We start from the raw sequence: 17,500 nt of genomic DNA, 5'->3' as shown, positions 1-17,500 counted from the left end.
GATGAAGGTAGTTTCAGGTGGATGAAGGTAGTTTCAGGTGGATGAAGGTGGTTTCAGGTGGATGAAGGTGGTTTCAGATGGATGAGGGTAGTTTCAGATGGATGAAGGTAGTTTCAGATGGATGAGGGTGGTTTCAGATGGATGAGGGTAGTTTCAGATGGATGAGGGTGGTTTCAGATGGATGAAGGTAGTTTCAGGTGGATGAAGGTAGTTTCAGGTGGATGAAGGTGGTTTCAGGTGGATGAAGGTGGTTTCAGATGGATGAAGGTAGTTTCAGATGGATGAGGGTAGTTTCAGATGGATGAGGGTAGTTTCAGATGGATGAAGGTAGTTTCAGGTGGATGAAGGTGGTTTCAGATGGATGAAGGTGGTTTCAGATGGATGAAGGTAGTTTCAGGTGGATGAAGGTAGTTTCAGGTGGATGAGGGTAGTTTCAGATGGATGAAGGTGGTTTCAGATGGATGAAGGTAGTTTCAGGTGGATGAAGGTAGTTTCAGGTGGATGAAGGTGGTTTCAGGTGGATGAGGGTAGTTTCAGATGGATGAGGGTAGTTTCAGGTGGATGAGGGTAGTTTCAGATGGATGAAGGTAGTTTCAGGTGGATGAAGGTAGTTTCAGATGGATGAGGGTAGTTTCAGATGGATGAGGGTAGTTTCAGATGGATGAAGGTAGTTTCAGATGGATGAGGGTAGTTTCAGATGGATGAAGGTAGTTTCAGATGGATGAAGGTGGTTTCAGGTGGATGAAGGTAGTTTCAGATGGATGAGGGTAGTTTCAGATGGATGAAGGTAGTTTCAGGTGGATGAAGGTGGTTTCAGATGGATGAAGGTGGTTTCAGATGGATGAAGGTAGTTTCAGGTGGATGAAGGTAGTTTCAGGTGGATGAGGGTAGTTTCAGATGGATGAAGGTGGTTTCAGATGGATGAAGGTAGTTTCAGATGGATGAGGGTAGTTTCAGATGGATGAGGGTAGTTTCAGATGGATGAGGGTAGTTTCAGGTGGATGAAGGTGGTTTCAGATGGATGAGGGTAGTTTCAGATGGATGAGGGTAGTTTCAGATGGATGAGGGTAGTTTCAGATGGATGAGGGTAGTTTCAGATGGATGAGGGTAGTTTCAGATGGATGAAGGTAGTTTCAGATGGATGAGGGTGGTTTCAGATGGATGAGGGTGGTTTCAGATGGATGAGGGTGGTTTCAGATGGATGAGGGTGGTTTCAGGTGGATGAGGGTAGTTTCAGATGGATGAAGGTGGTTTCAGATGGATGAGGGTGGTTTCAGATGGATGAAGGTGGTTTCAGATGGATGAGGGTGGTTTCAGATGGATGAGGGTAGTTTCAGATGGATGAGGGTAGTTTCAGATGGATGAAGGTAGTTTCAGATGGATGAAGGTAGTTTCAGGTGGATGAGGGTGGTTTCAGGTGGATGAGGGTAGTTTCAGATGGATGAAGGTAGTTTCAGATGGATGAAGGTGGTTTCAGATGGATGAAGGTAGTTTCAGGTGGATGAGGGTGGTTTCAGATGGATGAGGGTAGTTTCAGATGGATGAAGGTAGTTTCAGATGGATGAAGGTGGTTTCAGATGGATGAAGGTAGTTTCAGGTGGATGAGGGTAGTTTCAGATGGATGAGGGTAGTTTCAGATGGATGAGGGTAGTTTCAGATGGATGAGGGTAGTTTCAGATGGATGAAGGTAGTTTCAGGTGGATGAGGGTGGTTTCAGGTGGATGAAGGTGGTTTCAGATGGATGAAGGTAGTTTCAGATGGATGAGAGTAGTTTCAGATGGATGAGGGTAGTTTCAGATGGATGAGGGTAGTTTCAGATGGATGAAGGTGGTTTCAGATGGATGAGGGTGGTTTCAGATGGATGAGGGTAGTTTCAGGTGGATGAAGGTAGTTTCAGATGGATGAAGGTAGTTTCAGATGGATGAAGGTAGTTTCAGATGGATGAGGGTAGTTTCAGATGGATGAGGGTGGTTTCAGGTGGATGAAGGTGGTTTGTCCTGTTGCAGGGCGTCAGAGGGCAGGACGGTGGAGGTGCCCTACAGAGGGGACGTAGAGGACACCCTACGGGACATCCTGGGCGGCCTGCGCTCCACCTGCACCTATGTGGGGGCCGCCAAGCTGAAGGAGCTCAGCCGCAGGACCACCTTCATCAGAGTCACACAGCAGTCCAGCCACATGTTCACATAGTGTCACACCATACACACACACACACACACACACACACACACACACACACACACACACACACACACACCGTTATGAGGACATTGCTTGTGAATGCTAAAAGACAAAGAGAGAACTGATCATCTGATGTACATGGACGAGCCCTCCTCATTGGGTCTGTTTAGAACTTGCTGCTTGGTTTTCATGTTGAGTGTTTCTAGTGATGTCACTTAAGTGTGTCAAAAACGTTATTTCTGCATGTGTAATGTTGCCTGCACAGAAGATAGATAGACCAAAATGCATAAAACAACCTTTGTAATGAAAGACAGAATTCAAGTTGACTCTGTTATTTTATTACTGTTATGAGTATACAGAGACAAATACACCTGTTTATGTTATTTTGCATTTCTTTAAACAAATGTGTTAAAATCTAAACCAAGCATTTCAAATGATAATCGAATTGTTTCTGACTAGAAAACCTGCAAACACCATGAAAGAAAGGGGACCCATGGCTGCTCTGGGATGGGATATTAGACACACTGCCATAAGATAATCATAGTTGAGTGTGTCCTGTTTGTTTGAGTGTGTAAAACAAATGTGCAAATTCTTGTATTTTACATGACAGTATACAAACATACAAAAAGGAACCCACTTCCTTTCACAATAAAACAATTCATCATGCAGTTTTCTTCAATACTAGACCCTCTCTGTCCTCTTCACATGTGTATATTGCAGGTGTATTTTATGGATATTAATATCTCTCCTAAGTGGCTGAATTATATCAGAATAATCTGTCAATTGGCAAGTTTTGAGAGACAACCCATAACTTCTCTTGGAAGACTCGGGCCATGTCTCCATATTCCCACAGCATTCTTTCCTTCTCTCCTTTACCTGAATCCTGAATCCTTGGCTTTCGTTGTCACTTCACTTAGTATACAATCTCTCTCGCGGATCACAAACAGGAAAAGGGGAAATAATGCTGTACAATAATTACAAGCATCGGAAGTCAGAAATATGCACACAATAGACTTTATTATAAAACCCCTAGTCATGGTTACACCAGATCGCCCGCAGAGATGCTGTTTCATTGGACGACCACAGGGGGGAGCCCACACATAGTGAACGATCTTCAATAACAGAGTGGCGTCGGGAAATGGACCGAATATAAGATCCATCATTATGTTTATCCTTCCATCCACTACTTATAACACATCTGTTCTGACTACGAGAGGGGCGTTTATATTGCACAATATGTGTTTCATTTAGATTTAGAATGTCAAAATTGGTATTGGTGTAGTGGATGAACTGGACATGTTTACTTCTACCTACGGGTGGCTGTCTGGACATTAAACGAGTCAATTAAATGAGTCAATTAAATGAGTCAATTAAATGACAACATACAAACAAACGAAATGAAAACAACCCCAATCCAAGAAATAATTTGACTTGAGAACAGAATTTCACTACCTGTCTTCTCCATCGAGTAATATTGAAAAATAAGTAAATTATAGGTCATATGGTAATAACAATGATAATATTTTGTATAATAACAACAACAAGTCTTGTATTTTACCACATATTTGGGGTTAAACAGTCAGTGGGCAGTGTTTCTCAGCATGAGTCAGTTTGGCAGTTTGCCTTAAACATTGACAAGACACAAACAAGTCCAGGTCAAGTCCAGGTCAAGCCCAGGTCAAGTCCAGGTCAAGTCCAGGTCAAGTCCCGGTCAAGTCCAGGTCAAGCCCAGGTCAAGTCCAGGTCAAGTCCAAAAAGCTCCTCTGGTTAGTAGCGGAATAAGAAAGGTGTCTGATTCCAAACATTACATGGACATGCCTTGTACATTACATTGTACTGCAAATAACTACAGATCATATCAACATTCATTTCAATTTGTGCAAGTCGAATAAGACAACACTATAATCATGACGGATGTCCTGTCCAGAGTATACTACACATTCATATACACTGGTCCATATGTTCTACTGAAAGGTGCTACAGAAATGACAACAGGACAACATGGAATAGGCTGTCAACTGACTGCCACATGGAATGATTTGAGGAAAGGGTTGCTTTGGGCAATACAATGGCTATCTGTGTCTCTCTCTCTCTCTCTCTCTCTCTCTCTGTCTCTGTCTCTGTCTCTGTCTCTGTCTCTCTCTCCCTCTCTCTCTCTCCCTCTCTCTCTCTCTCTCTGGGTTACCTAACACATGGACAACACTTGATGACAGTACCCCTTCTTTCTCTCTCTCTCTCTTTCCCTCTCTCTCTCTCTCTCTGAATTGTTGTGTCAGACCATGAGCTATGATATGATGTAATCAGTCTTCTACTAGTTGTTACAGAAGCGGGAATTGGAATAACTACCACACTAAGAGTAGAGATGCATCGCTTCTCACCTCATGTTTAATAAAAGTGCTGCTGGTTATTAGTTCACACCCACACCCACACGCACATGCACACACACACGCACAAACGCGCACACATACGCACACACACACACACACAAACACACACACGCACACATATATATATATATCTCTAGAGAGAGAGAGATATATATATATATATATACAGATATATACAGACACACACAAACACATGCGCGCACATGCCATTCCTGAGTAAGTACTGTAAAATATTTCATTTGGGCTATACTGTAAGAAAAGTGATCAACAACACCATTTTCAACCAACAGAAAAGACATACCTGTTACCTGTAAGAACTCACTCTGAAGCAAGAGGGGTTTGAGACAAGGTCAAACATGACTAGATGAGGAGAATTGTAAATGTTTCTGAACAGCGGGAACCCACGCATCATACTGTTTTACCTTTTTATCTGAAGGACTCATCACACTGTCACTATGTAGCCATGGTAGAAGGACATCCTCTATGGTGCAGCTACTATCACTGGACAAAACCTCTGACCTTCAATCAACCTATACAATATGTATCTCTATGGAATTAAAATATTAAAATATAACTTTGCAATGTCATAATGGTTCCATATTGCTAATTTGAGAAGGTCATTAGACAGAGAGCACTGATCACTTTCATGTGAATAGAAATATCAGATATTGCACAACAAGCAGGGCTAAACAAATGTCAAACTGATGACAGGGTCCATCTGCATTCAGGAGTCATTTCTATCCCAGTAGCTTTCCCTCCACCATTACTTACAAATGAACACACATACAAAGTACACATCTGATGTCAAATGATAACTCATTTCAGGGAAAATCAAACCAATTCTACAATACATTTCAAAACAAGGAGTGAACGGAGTGACTGAATTCCAAAGACCGTCGTCTTAAACAGTCCTTATAGGGGAATATGGCCTTTATCAAAAACAATGCACCGAATATCTGCATTTGTGCTGTAACCCAAATCTCAATACTGCAAAACACCTGTAACAAAAACTCTTAGCAGGTTCTGTTCATGGATATTTATCTGACACATGCATAACTCTGGAGGTCAATATCCGGACAGGCACCTCAGTTCACTACATTCAGGCCTCTTCTCACCCTCTGTTTACCACTGTGCTCTGGAGGTTCACACACACACACACACACAGCCCCTTACCAGAGCATATCTACACACACACACACACAGCCCCTTACCAGAGAATATCTACACACACACATACACACACACAGTGGAACATCCTCTCAATACAATGAAGGAAGAAAATGAACAAATAAACGAGAAGACATGACAGGAGGTTCACACACACACACACACACACACACAGCCCCTTACCAGAGCATATCTACACACACACACACACACAGCCCCTTACCAGAGAATATCTACACACACACATACACACACACAGTGGAACATCCTCTCAATACAATGAAGGAAGAAAATGAACAAATAAACGAGAAGACATGACCCAGACATGACCCAGACATGACCCAGACATGACCCAGCCAGGGGATGAAATGCACAGGATGGCTGACATCATAGTAACTCCCTCCGACAGCCACTGACATCCACTGAGGAGTGTCTCCATCTGCCTAGCCTGTGTCGGGGTTGGGGGGGGGGGCGGGGTAAAGTGCTGCCACCTCAGAGACAGACTGCATGTGCTGTACTGTATACCCTAGAACCCACAGAGAACCAAGACCATCCCCCCCCCCCTCAGTCCAGTAGTTCTAGTGGTCTCTATACATGTGTGTTTCTCCAGTTCCTTAGAAGGAGCAGACATGGAGGAACGAAAGTGTGAAGTTGTTTAGTTGTTTCCAGCAGGGTCACCAGCTAATCACTGGTCTCACCCAGGGAGAGGATGTCTCACCCAGGGAGAGGATGTCTCACCCAGGGAGAGGATGTCTCACCCAGGGAGAGGATGTCTCACCCAGGGAGAGGAGGGCTCACCCAGGGAGAGGAGGGCTCACCCAGGGAGAGGAGGGCTCACCCAGGGAGAGGAGGGCTCACCCAGGGAGAGGAGGGCTCACCCAGGGAGAGGATGTCTCACCCAGGGAGAGGAGGGCTCACCCAGGGAGAGGATGTCTCACAGAGGATGTGTGATTTCTAGAGTCGTTACTCAACGTTCACACCCCTTCATACAGGCCTGGTGGGCTGAGCATTCATTGCACTAATCTCTCTGGTGTAACACCACGTGTGTGTGTGTGTTTGTGTTTGTGTGTGTGTGTGTGTGTGTGTGTGTGCGTGTACGTGCGTGAGTGTGCGTGTGTGTGTGTGTATGTGTGTGTGAGTGCGTGTGCGTATGTGTGTGCTCTACATGTAGGTATTAGGCCTATATAGAACAAGAGACACATGTAAATACTGTGTAAACTCAACCCTACGTTACAGTACAGTATTCTGGATAAAGGACAAAACAGAAAAGGACAAAACAACGTCACAAACAGGGATAATTCAATTTGTTATCCTTTTTCCCCCCAAATGTATATATATACTGTATATATATCATATTCAAGCACCTTCAACTGCCAGTATTTGACCTGCCCTCGATGCTTATTTTGACCTCCTGTGGTATGAAAGAGGGTTTGGGCAGAGTCAGAGGGGGTTCCTCGTTGGCCTTGTCTCTCTGGTCCCTCTCGGGAGCCGACCAGCGCCTCTTACGGCCCGTCAGAGGTTTGTCCGTCAGAGGTTTGTCCGTGTCCCCGCCCAGCTGAGGGGTGGAGGCCGGGGCTGTGTCTCTCCGCTGCGTGGTCAACTCTCCGTTCCCTGAGACCGCCGCCTGTGTGTCCGAGGTGCCCCTGGGTCCTGCTACATAGACTCCTCCTTCCCCTGGTCCACCTAGTCCTCCCGGCCCCGTCCCCGTTCCTCTTCCCTGGTCACCACCGTGTCGGACACCTCCACCTCCCCTGTCCTTCTCCAGCGGTCTCTCTGTGTTGACGGCGGTCTTCGTCAGGAAGCCAGCGTTGCTGCCCGCAGCATTCGTACCCTGACCGTTCCTTACCGTGGGCGTGGGGGGGGGGGCCGCGGCGGTGCTGTTCTGGCCGGTCCTGGGCCTGCCGTCTGGGCCTCGGCCGTGGCTCCTCCCTGCAGCGGCGGGGGGGGCGGCGGTCCTCAGGCCGCGGAGTGTCAGGGACACACACACGTCGCCTACACACAGCTTGGCACAGGACAGTTCAAACAGCTGGGTGGTCCTGTCTGGGCGGCAGGAAGACCAGCCCTGGCCAAACACAAAGAACGGGTACTCCACCAGCACCTCCACACACACCTGTTCGGACACACACACACACACACATCACATATACAATCAGATGTTGCTGGCATAGTCCATTGACATAAGCTAGATATTTTCAAATCTAATTCATGATTATTCAACCTTCAATCAGACCGTGATGTGACCTGTGTTTACCTGGGCTTTGAGCTCGCCGACGGCAAACTGGATCACGACAGCGTTGGGCGTGGGGCTGCAGTCGATGCGCTCCACGGTGCTGGAGTCGATCTTCAACTCGCTGCTGATCTCGGCGCTCTGGATGAAGTCCTCGGTCTTCAGGTCCTCCACCCGCTTCAGCTCCCCGTCCGCCAGCTGGATGATGGAGCCCCTCATGAAGAAGGGAGGCAGCACTGCAGGAGAGGAGGGAGAGGGGGAGGCCTGGGCTGGGGCAGAGGCTGGGGCTGGGGCAGGGGCCAGGGCTGGGGCTGGTGAGGGAGATGCCACAACGGTAGTGGCTGTGTTCGCTGGGAGGATGGGTAGCAATTGAGCCTGAACGATGGCGGTGGTAGAAGGGTGTCCGTCGGAGCCCAGCATCTCATACTTGGACAGCGCCGTGGCGAGGTAGGCGTGGGGCATGGCTGTGGCCAGCCGAGGGGGCGCGGTGGACCCGGTCATGGCGGTCAGAGAGCGGGTAGCAGCGTCGAGGTCGGCGGTCCCACCGGCGGCGCCACTGACGGGGATGAGGAGGGACTGGCCTCCGGGGATGACCAGGTGCTGGGGCAGGGTGGTGTGGTAGCTGACGGCGTGCTGGTGCCCCGCACTGGTGATGTAGCCGATGATGGGTGGCTGGGGGGTGGAGTACAGGCTGGCAGGGAGGTCCTCGGGGGAGGAGTGGGAGGTCTGGATGACGGTATGAGGCCCGGGGAGAGGCTTCAGAATGTCTGAGGAGGAGGCGGGGGGGAGGGAAGGGAAAGAGGAGGAGGAGGTCCTGGAAACAGGTTTCCCCAAGCAGATACCACCAGCACCACCGCCGCCCCCCTTCTCACTGTGGATCAGAGCAGGGTGAAATTTGGTACCATGGTCTGGCTCAGCACCAGTGTTGGGGTGGTGGTGGTGGGGCTGGGGGTGTGGGTGGGAGTGGGGGTGGGGATGGGGCTGGGGGTGGGGGTTGGCCACCAGCACCAGGGAGGTGGTCTGTAGTCCTGAGGTTTCCTGACCGTAGTCAGCTGGGAGGAGGATGTGTCGGGCCTCGTAGCTGTGGACGGGATGCTGCTGCTGATGGTTCACTGATTGGCTGGTGAGGGCCGCTTTACCGCCGCTGTTGTTCTGCTTGGCGACACCCCCCCTCTCCAACTCCCCGTTAAGTAATCCCTTGACGTGCCCTTCGAATTTTTTGGCAGCGGACCCCCCCTCCGCATATTGGAGCACGACCTGGGAGGGGGCGAGGGTGAGGGTGTGGGGAAGGACCCCCTGGTGGGTGTGGAGCTTGAGGGGGATATGGGCCGTGGTGGGCGAGGTGACGGTCAGAGGGGTGCTGCCGTCCAGCTGGATGTACTGGCCCAGGGTGGAGCTGGGAAGGGACGACACCGCCATGTCTGGAGAAAGCCCGATCTGAAACTGCTCCCCTTTGGCACCCTGGGAGAAGAGAGCTGCAGCGGTGTAGCCGTCCAGGTGGGGGCGCTGTACCGCGGCGGCAGCGACGGCGGAGGAGGAGGAGGTGGCGTTGGTGGGGATGATCTGAGAGGAGATGTACCCGGCGTAAGGCCCGGCGAGGGCCGAGCTGATGAACTGAACGTTGGGGGCGAGCTGGGCGTATTGGATAGTCCCGCCCTGTTGCGCGAGGGCCGTGGGGTAGACTGTGGAGAGGGAGGTCAGGGGGACGGCGGAGAGGGAGGAGGTGTTGGAGGAAGAAGTGGAAGTGGAGACGGGAAACCGGGGGCTGCCGGTCTCTCTGGATCGGCAGCGTTCGCTGGCCACGCTGGCTAGCCAGGCCAGGTTCTCTGTGTGATGGCTGTCGTTAGCTAACGGAGCTGCTGCCGCTGCTGCCGCCACCGCCACCGCCGCCGGCCTCTGCTCCATGGCGAGGATCTCACGCTTCTTCGGAGGCAAACATCCATTACTCCGCTCTTGGTTGGATTTCATGTTGTTGTTGCTGCTGCTGTTGTTGTTCTTTCTGCCACACTTTTTCTTTCCCCAATGCCTGTCTCTCTCTCTCTGTCTCTGTCTCTCTCTCCCTCTCTGTCTCTCTCTGTCTCTCTGTCTCTCTGTCTCTCCCTGTCTCTCTGTCTCTCTCTGTCTCTCTGTCTCTCTGTCTCTCTCTGTCTCTCTCTGTCTCTCTGTCTCTCTGTCTCTCTCTGTCTCTCTGTCTCTCTCTCCCTCTCTGTCTCTCTCTCCCTCTCTCTCTCTCTCTGTCTCTGTCTCTCTCTCCCTCTCTGTCTCTCTCTGTCTCTCTGTCTCTCTCTGTCTCTCTGTCTCTCTCTCCCTCTCTGTCTCTCTCTCTCTGTCAGCGGTAGGTCCTCCTCAGGCCTCTTCAGTCCTCACTGTGTTCTGGCTCCTAGTCTCAGTGGAGAGAAGGCACAGTCACACCTGGCGACAGAGAGAGAGACAGAGAGAGAGACAGAGAGAGAGACAGAGAGAGAGACAGAGAGAGCTCCATGGACTTCATGAGGAATCATGTCTGACGGACGGACCAGCGACCTCCACGACATCAGCAGAGATCTGGGGACAGAGGAGGACACATAATAATAATAATAATAATAATAATAATAATAATAATAATAATAGTAATAATAATAATAATAATAACTAGACAGGGACAATTCCTGTGGAAATTGTGAAGTGTGAGTTAAGTGACAGTTGGTGGTTGCTACGGCAACGTGCTCTGACCAGACCTGCTTTTGTCTTTGGCCAGCTCTCAAACAAACATTGAATTTCAATGGCGATTTCTCTCCACAAAAAGTCTGTGTCTGTGTGTGTGTGTGTGTGTGTGTGTGTGTGTGTGTGTGTGTGTGTGTATGTGTGTGTGTGTGTGTGTGTGTGTTTTGGCACCTCTCATGTCTACCTAGTGCCAAAACTGTGGGACGAGATACCGGTGCAAATTTTGCTATAATAATAATAATAAGTTATATGTACAATAACAATAAGTGCTGCTTGCTACTGCAAGCACACTTAATAATAATAATAATAATAATAATAATAATAATACATTAGACTTATATAGCGCTTTTCTAGACACTCAAAAACGCTTTACAAACTGAAAAGATCGAGTAGTAATAATAAAAAGAAACAAAATGTGTAAAAGAAAGTATAGGGGTCTAATTAATTTTTTGTTAACAAAATCTAAGTCTAGGTGTCTTTGTAGGACAATCTACTCTGTATCCTGCAATTTCACCTAGATTTCGGACGTAGAAGCTGCGAAGAAGCAATGCCAGCGTCCTCTCTCTACCGGCATTTTTTGAAAAGCTCAAATTTGTACACGGTTTTATGAAAGTCCTTGGTTATAATTTTTAGATTACTAAATCAAAATCTAAGTATCTTTGTAGTACAATCTACTCTGTATACTGCAATTAATTACACCTAGATTTCGGGCGGAGAAGCGGCGAACAAGCAACGCCAGCATCCTCTCTCAACCGGCATTGACATAATCAGACAGGCCTCCGTCACGGCTGCATGGTGATAGCGTTGCTATGGGGAACTACACCATTGAAGCTTTATGTTACAGTCATCTGTGACACGGTCTGGTGAAATGGTCCGCATGTCTGCAATTCTCAAGTCACGCAAATGTCCCAAAAACCTTTTTTGCATGTTATGAAAGTTGAAGTGTTAAAGAGCCCACTCGATAAACAACAGTTTTAGGATCACTAAATACTTTGAATTTGTGAATTGGATTCACAGTGTTGTCTGCCGTAGGCAACTGGGTGAGTGATATATGGCTTGTAAACAAACTTAGGTTTTAGGACGTGTTCAAAAGCAAGGACTGTGTCATCATCTAATTATGTGTTATGGGTTTTTAGCATGTTGATGTTCTATCAACATGTTGTGATGTGCTAAACATGCAGTTAGATGTTCATAGCGATGTCCCTTCTTAGCTGATAGCTACTAGCATCTGTTTTGCGTGTGTTTTGATTCAGAGCGTTTCTCCAGTATTTGGTTTGAGGTGGACCAACATTAAAATAAGTATATCTTCTTCAACTATTTTCAATGTATGACACATCATTGGAAAGCTTACAATCTGCACTTTACTTTTTGACCTTGCCCTACTTGAGGACCTTTTCACTAGACCCTGTCACATGTGTTTTATGTGTGGCAGCCTCGTTCACAAATTCCTATTTGAGTTGTTGTTCTAACTTTAGCCACTGGGTGGTAGTCAATCTATTACCACCACGCAACAACGTCTGTGTGTAGGTCAACTGCTAGATGTCCCCCTCTATCAACAGTGTTCTAGGATGCTGCTTGACATAATCTTTTAATGAAATATCATTTAGGAGAGTACCCAAGAGTACACATCATTATCAATATTTTCATATTGCAGTGTTATAACTTGTGATAGTGTGTGCATATAGTAACCAAGGCTATTGCTCATAATGCGCTGTTGTAGTGTGTGTGTGTGTGTGTGTGTGTGTGTGTGTGTGTGTGTGTGTGTGTGTGTGTGTGTGTGTGCGTTGCTCCAGGCTCTTATCAGTGTCTCCTCTCCAGAGCAGAGCTGAGAGGTCTGTGTCTCTGAGGAGGCCCCTGCCTCCGTCTCTGTTCAAACACTTGTCCTGTGTTCCTGTGTTACTGTGTTACTGTGTTCCTGTGTTACTGTGTTACTGTGTTCCTGTGTTACTGTGTTCCTGTGTTCCTGTGTTCCTGTGTTACTGTGTTACTGTGTTACTGTGTTACTGTGTTACTGTGTTACTGTGTTACTGTGTTCCTGTGTTCCTGTGTTACTGTGTTACTGTGTTACTGTGTTCCTGTGTTACTGTGTTACTGTGTTACTGTGTTCCTGTGTTACTGTGTTACTGTGTTCCTGTGTTCCTGTGTTCCTGTGTTACTGTGTTACTGTGTTCCTGTGTTCCTGTGTTACTGTGTTACTGTGTTACTGTGTTACTGTGTTCCTGTGTTCCTGTGTTACTGTGTTACTGTGTTCCTGTGTTCCTGTGTTCCTGTGTTACTGTGTTACTGTGTTACTGTGTTACTGTGTTCCTGTGTTCCTGTGTTACTGTGTTACTGTGTTACTGTGTTACTGTGTTACTGTGTTACTGTGTTACTGTGTTACTGTGTTACTGTGTTCCTGTGTTACTGTGTTACTGTGTTACTGTGTTCCTGTGTTACTGTGTTCCTGTGTTACTGTGTTACTGTGTTACTGTGTTACTGTGTTACTGTGTTACTGTGTTACTGTGTTCCTGTGTTACTGTGTTACTGTGTTACTGTGTTACTGTGTTACTGTGTTACTGTGTTACTGTGTTACTGTGTTACTGTGTTCCTGTGTTACTGTGTTACTGTGTTCCTGTGTTACTGTGTTACTGTGTTACTGTGTTACTGTGTTCCTGTGTTACTGTGTTACTGTGTTACTGTGTTACTGTGTTACTGTGTTCCTGTGTTCCTGTGTTACTGTGTTACTGTGTTACTGTGTTACTGTGTTACTGTGTTACTGTGTTCCTGTGTTCCTGTGTTACTGTGTTACTGTGTTCCTGTGTTCCTGTGTTCCTGTGTTACTGTGTTACTGTGTTACTGTGTTACTGTGTTACTGTGTTACTGTGTTACTGTGTTACTGTGTTCCTGTGTTACTGTGTTACTGTGTTCCTGTGTTACTGTGTTACTGTGTTACTGTGTTACTGTGTTACTGTGTTCCTGTGTTACTGTGTTACTGTGTTACTGTGTTACTGTGTTACTGTGTTCCTGTGTTACTGTGTTACTGTGTTACTGTGTTACTGTGTTACTGTGTTACTGTGTTCCTGTGTTACTGTGTTACTGTGTTACTGTGTTACTGTGTTACTGTGTTACTGTGTTACTGTGTTCCTGTGTTACTGTGTTACTGTGTTCCTGTGTTCCTGTGTTACTGTGTTACTGTGTTACTGTGTTACTGTGTTACTGTGTTACTGTGTTCCTGTGTTCCTGTGTTACTGTGTTACTGTGTTACTGTGTTACTGTGTTACTGTGTTACTGTGTTCCTGTGTTACTGTGTTCCTGTGTTACTGTGTTACTGTGTTACTGTGTTACTGTGTTACTGTGTTACTGTGTTCCTGTGTTACTGTGTTACTGTGTTACTGTGTTACTGTGTTACTGTGTTACTGTGTTACTGTGTTCCTGTGTTACTGTGTTACTGTGTTACTGTGTTACTGTGTTACTGTGTTATGTCATCTGAGGTAAACCACCTCAGACTGAGCCCACCTCAGACTACAGCACAATATGTTCTCTGGAGTGGGGGTCGGAAAAAAATAAAATATGACTAAAATCAAATATTGTTGTGGAATCCGATGGGATAAATGAACCAATTCAACACATTCTCTTGCCATCGTCATGGAGATTGGGGCGATACGGGGCGGCTGTGGCGCAGGAGCTGCCGTCTAATGATCGCAAGGTTGGCAACGCAACGTATAATGATCACAAGGTTGCTCCCAGTGAGCGGGCCGGCGCCTTGCATGGTAGCTTGCCGCCATTGGTGTGTGAATGTGGGTGTGAATGGGTGAATGAGAGGCCGTTCGCAAAGTGTTTTGGATAAAGGCGCTATATAAGTGCAGTCCATTTACCATTTACCAGATTGCAGTGACTTTCAACTGCACCCCTTAATGTTCCTAACATGTTCATGTAAATAGGTGTGAGAAGCAGGCCAGCACGTGAGTGGTGTGACGTGAACAGCTTGGTTGACCTGAAGGTTCAATGAGGAATGAAAGGAGCTCTTTATCTGTGCTCACCACTAGGGGGTCTGACACTAGGTGGGGGGGGGTCGCTTCAATTGTTCATTGAAGTGACACAGTAGAAAGTAGGTTACTGAGAGGCACTGTGTCAACATGCTTCAGCCAGACACTATCAATGTTTGACCTGACTGGCACACTCACACTCACACTCACACTCACACTCACACTCACACACTCACACACACACTCACACTCACACACTCACACACTCACACTCACACACTCACACACTCACACTCACACACTCACACTCACACACTCACACTCACACACTCACACACTCACACTCACACACTCACACACTCACACTCACACTCACACTCACACACTCACACTCACACACTCACACACTCACACTCACACACTCACACTCACACACTCACACTCACACACTCACACACTCACTCACACTCACACACTCACAAACTCACTCACACTCACACACTCACTCACTCACACGCTCACACTCTCACACTCACACTCCTCACACACTCACGCACTCACGCACACACTCACACTCACACACTCACACTCACACACTCACACTCACACACTCACACCAGGGTTTCCGTTAACCGGTAATTACCGGTCTTTGTCCGGTAAAATTTGTTGAAGTCCGACAAATTGAAAAGTCGTCGGACATATTGTCCGGTGAAAATAATTCCCTCTAAGCACAACTTGAATACAATTCGCTAAAGTTCACATTCTGATTCCTTCTATTTAAAAAAAGACGAATATATAGGCTATGTATTTCTTTTATTATGATATGATTTGACACCGGCATGATGATGACTCCTAATGTGTAGGCGGGCCTATGCGAAACAGCGGTAATAGTCAGGTGCCACATGGGATTGATGCCAGATGGGATTACAGCCTAACCAGTCTATTACCGCTTAAACCCAGTAGCCCATTCGGCGATAACCCGGCCCATCTGGCAACCCAGAGTTCAGAGTTGAATGGAAAGAAACTTCCCCCTGGCTGCGTTTAGATGAGGAAGGAAAAATGTTCTGCTCACCGTGCAAAAAATCGGGGAGGAATAACGGATTCACGAGAGGAGAAACGAATATGAGAATGTCATATGGCGGTGCAGTGAGCACATATCGGCGGTCAGTTTGAGGCAACAGCAAACCGCTATGAAAGGCCACTGTGAGCAGGCTAATGAAACGGCTAACAATAAGCTGCACTCTCAGCTACAAGTTGCATTTCACATGGCAAAAAATGGCATCGCATGTCATCAGTATGTGGGACTGACTGAGCTACTGAAAGCAGTTAAGGCTCCAGATTTTGTCTTGAGTGAGGGCATTTAGCGCCACAGCGACTCCGTTGATGACATGGAAAGGGCACTGGAAGACGTTGTGATGGATCAGCTGGATGAAAAGCTAAAGGGGAGTGACTTCATTGGAATTATCATTGATGAGACAGTAAATATCACCGTGGACAAGAAGCTGATTATATACGTGAAGTTGGAAATAAAAGGAAGAGTTGAGACATGTTTTCTGGGCAATTATGATGTGCGGGACCGCACAGAGTGTATATTTGACAAAGTGGTGGAGGTGCTCCGCGAGAGAGGTGTGGAGCTGTCCCGCGTCATTGGCCTGGGCTTTCCATTCAGGTGCACTGTGGTGCCCACCGAGTTGCGCTGGCCGCGCTAGATGCTGCAAAGGCTGTTGACCAGGTAGGAGCCTACAAGCGCACAACTGCTTCTGTGTACTCCTTTTGTCCACCTGGTTATAGAAATGACGTTGTTTTATTGATTAAAAAAGGGTAAAACTGGAAAGAGAAAATAGAAAACTCACATTAATCCCAAACAATTTAACAAACTTCAGTTAACGTAATGTGGAGTCCGTTCATTGATCGATGCTGTCTGTTCAGTTCCCAGTGAGGCGCCCGTTCAGCGCTGGACATAATGGCATAGCGCGCATGCGAATCATGTTATATTATTATATATTATATAGCTCGCATCTAATCATATCGGATGAGAAATAGACATTAAATGGCATATATAGGCCGCTACACAACAGTTATCACCGCGACAAACAGCTATATTATATTTTAATATGATGACCGGAATATCTCACGTTTGTCCGGTAAATCGGAATCTTCCCGGACACGATGTCCGGCGGCAATTTTTTCTAACGGAAACCCTGACTCACACACTCACACACTCACACACTCACACTCACACACTCACACACTCACACTCACACAAACACTCACACTCACACAAACACTCACACTCACACACTCACACACTCTCACACTCACACTCACACTCACACTCACATTCACACTCACACTCACAGTCACTCACACACACACTCACACTCACACTCACACTCACACTCACACTCACACTCATACTCACACACACTCACACTCACACTCACTCACACACTCACACACTCACACACTCACACTCTCACACACACACACACACAATCTCTCTCTCTTTCACACCCACACACACTCTTAAACACACATAACAAATGTTCCACACACACAAAAGCTCACATCAACGTACGCACATCAACATGCACAAACACACACACACACACACACACACACACACACACACACACATACACACTATTCCATTCTGTTTTCCTCTCCCTCTCTCCTTTTTGCTTTTCCTTCTGTTTGCCTGGCTCCCCCCAGCAGGCTTATGTGAGGTTCACTGCCCAGGTCTGTTTCTGCTCGTTAGCCTCAGGAAGGAGACACACATCCCAGACCTCCCTGCACCACAACAAGGCTGTCCTGACAGCCTCCGCCAGCCCCCGCCAGCCTCCCCTAGTCTCTCCACCTCCTCCCATCCATTC

At 47.1% G+C, this 17,500-nt stretch overlaps 2 protein-coding genes across 3 annotated transcripts in view; one reads left to right on the top strand and one right to left on the bottom strand.

Annotated features, from left to right (window-relative positions):
• Nucleotides 1-2,187, top strand: part of LOC308166355 (GMP reductase 1-like) — a gene marked incomplete at both ends in the record, with an annotated part of 32,579 nt that extends 30,392 nt beyond the window's left edge. For both annotated transcript variants that reach the window (XM_080540631.1, XM_080540630.1), the window contains one exon: nt 2,007-2,187. In XM_080540631.1, the coding sequence (XP_080396757.1) occupies nt 2,007-2,187 (181 nt within the window). The remainder of the gene's footprint in view (nt 1-2,006) is intronic.
• A 4,911-nt stretch (nt 2,188-7,098) lies between these two features.
• On the bottom strand, nt 7,099-9,927 carry LOC308166919 (ataxin-1-like; the record flags this gene model as incomplete). The annotated part of the gene is made up of 2 exons (XM_080541243.1): nt 7,099-7,842; nt 7,984-9,927. 2 exons carry the CDS (start codon nt 9,925-9,927, stop codon nt 7,099-7,101), a joined length of 2,688 nt encoding a protein of 895 aa, XP_080397369.1.
• Between the last annotated feature and the right edge of the window lie 7,573 nt (nt 9,928-17,500).

The sequence above is a fragment of the Nansenia antarctica genome, assembly GCF_963989245.1.
Source record: "Nansenia antarctica genome assembly, chromosome: 10".
Taxonomy (NCBI): domain Eukaryota; kingdom Metazoa; phylum Chordata; class Actinopteri; order Argentiniformes; family Microstomatidae; genus Nansenia; species Nansenia antarctica.
This window is presented reverse-complemented; position numbering and strand designations above follow the sequence as displayed.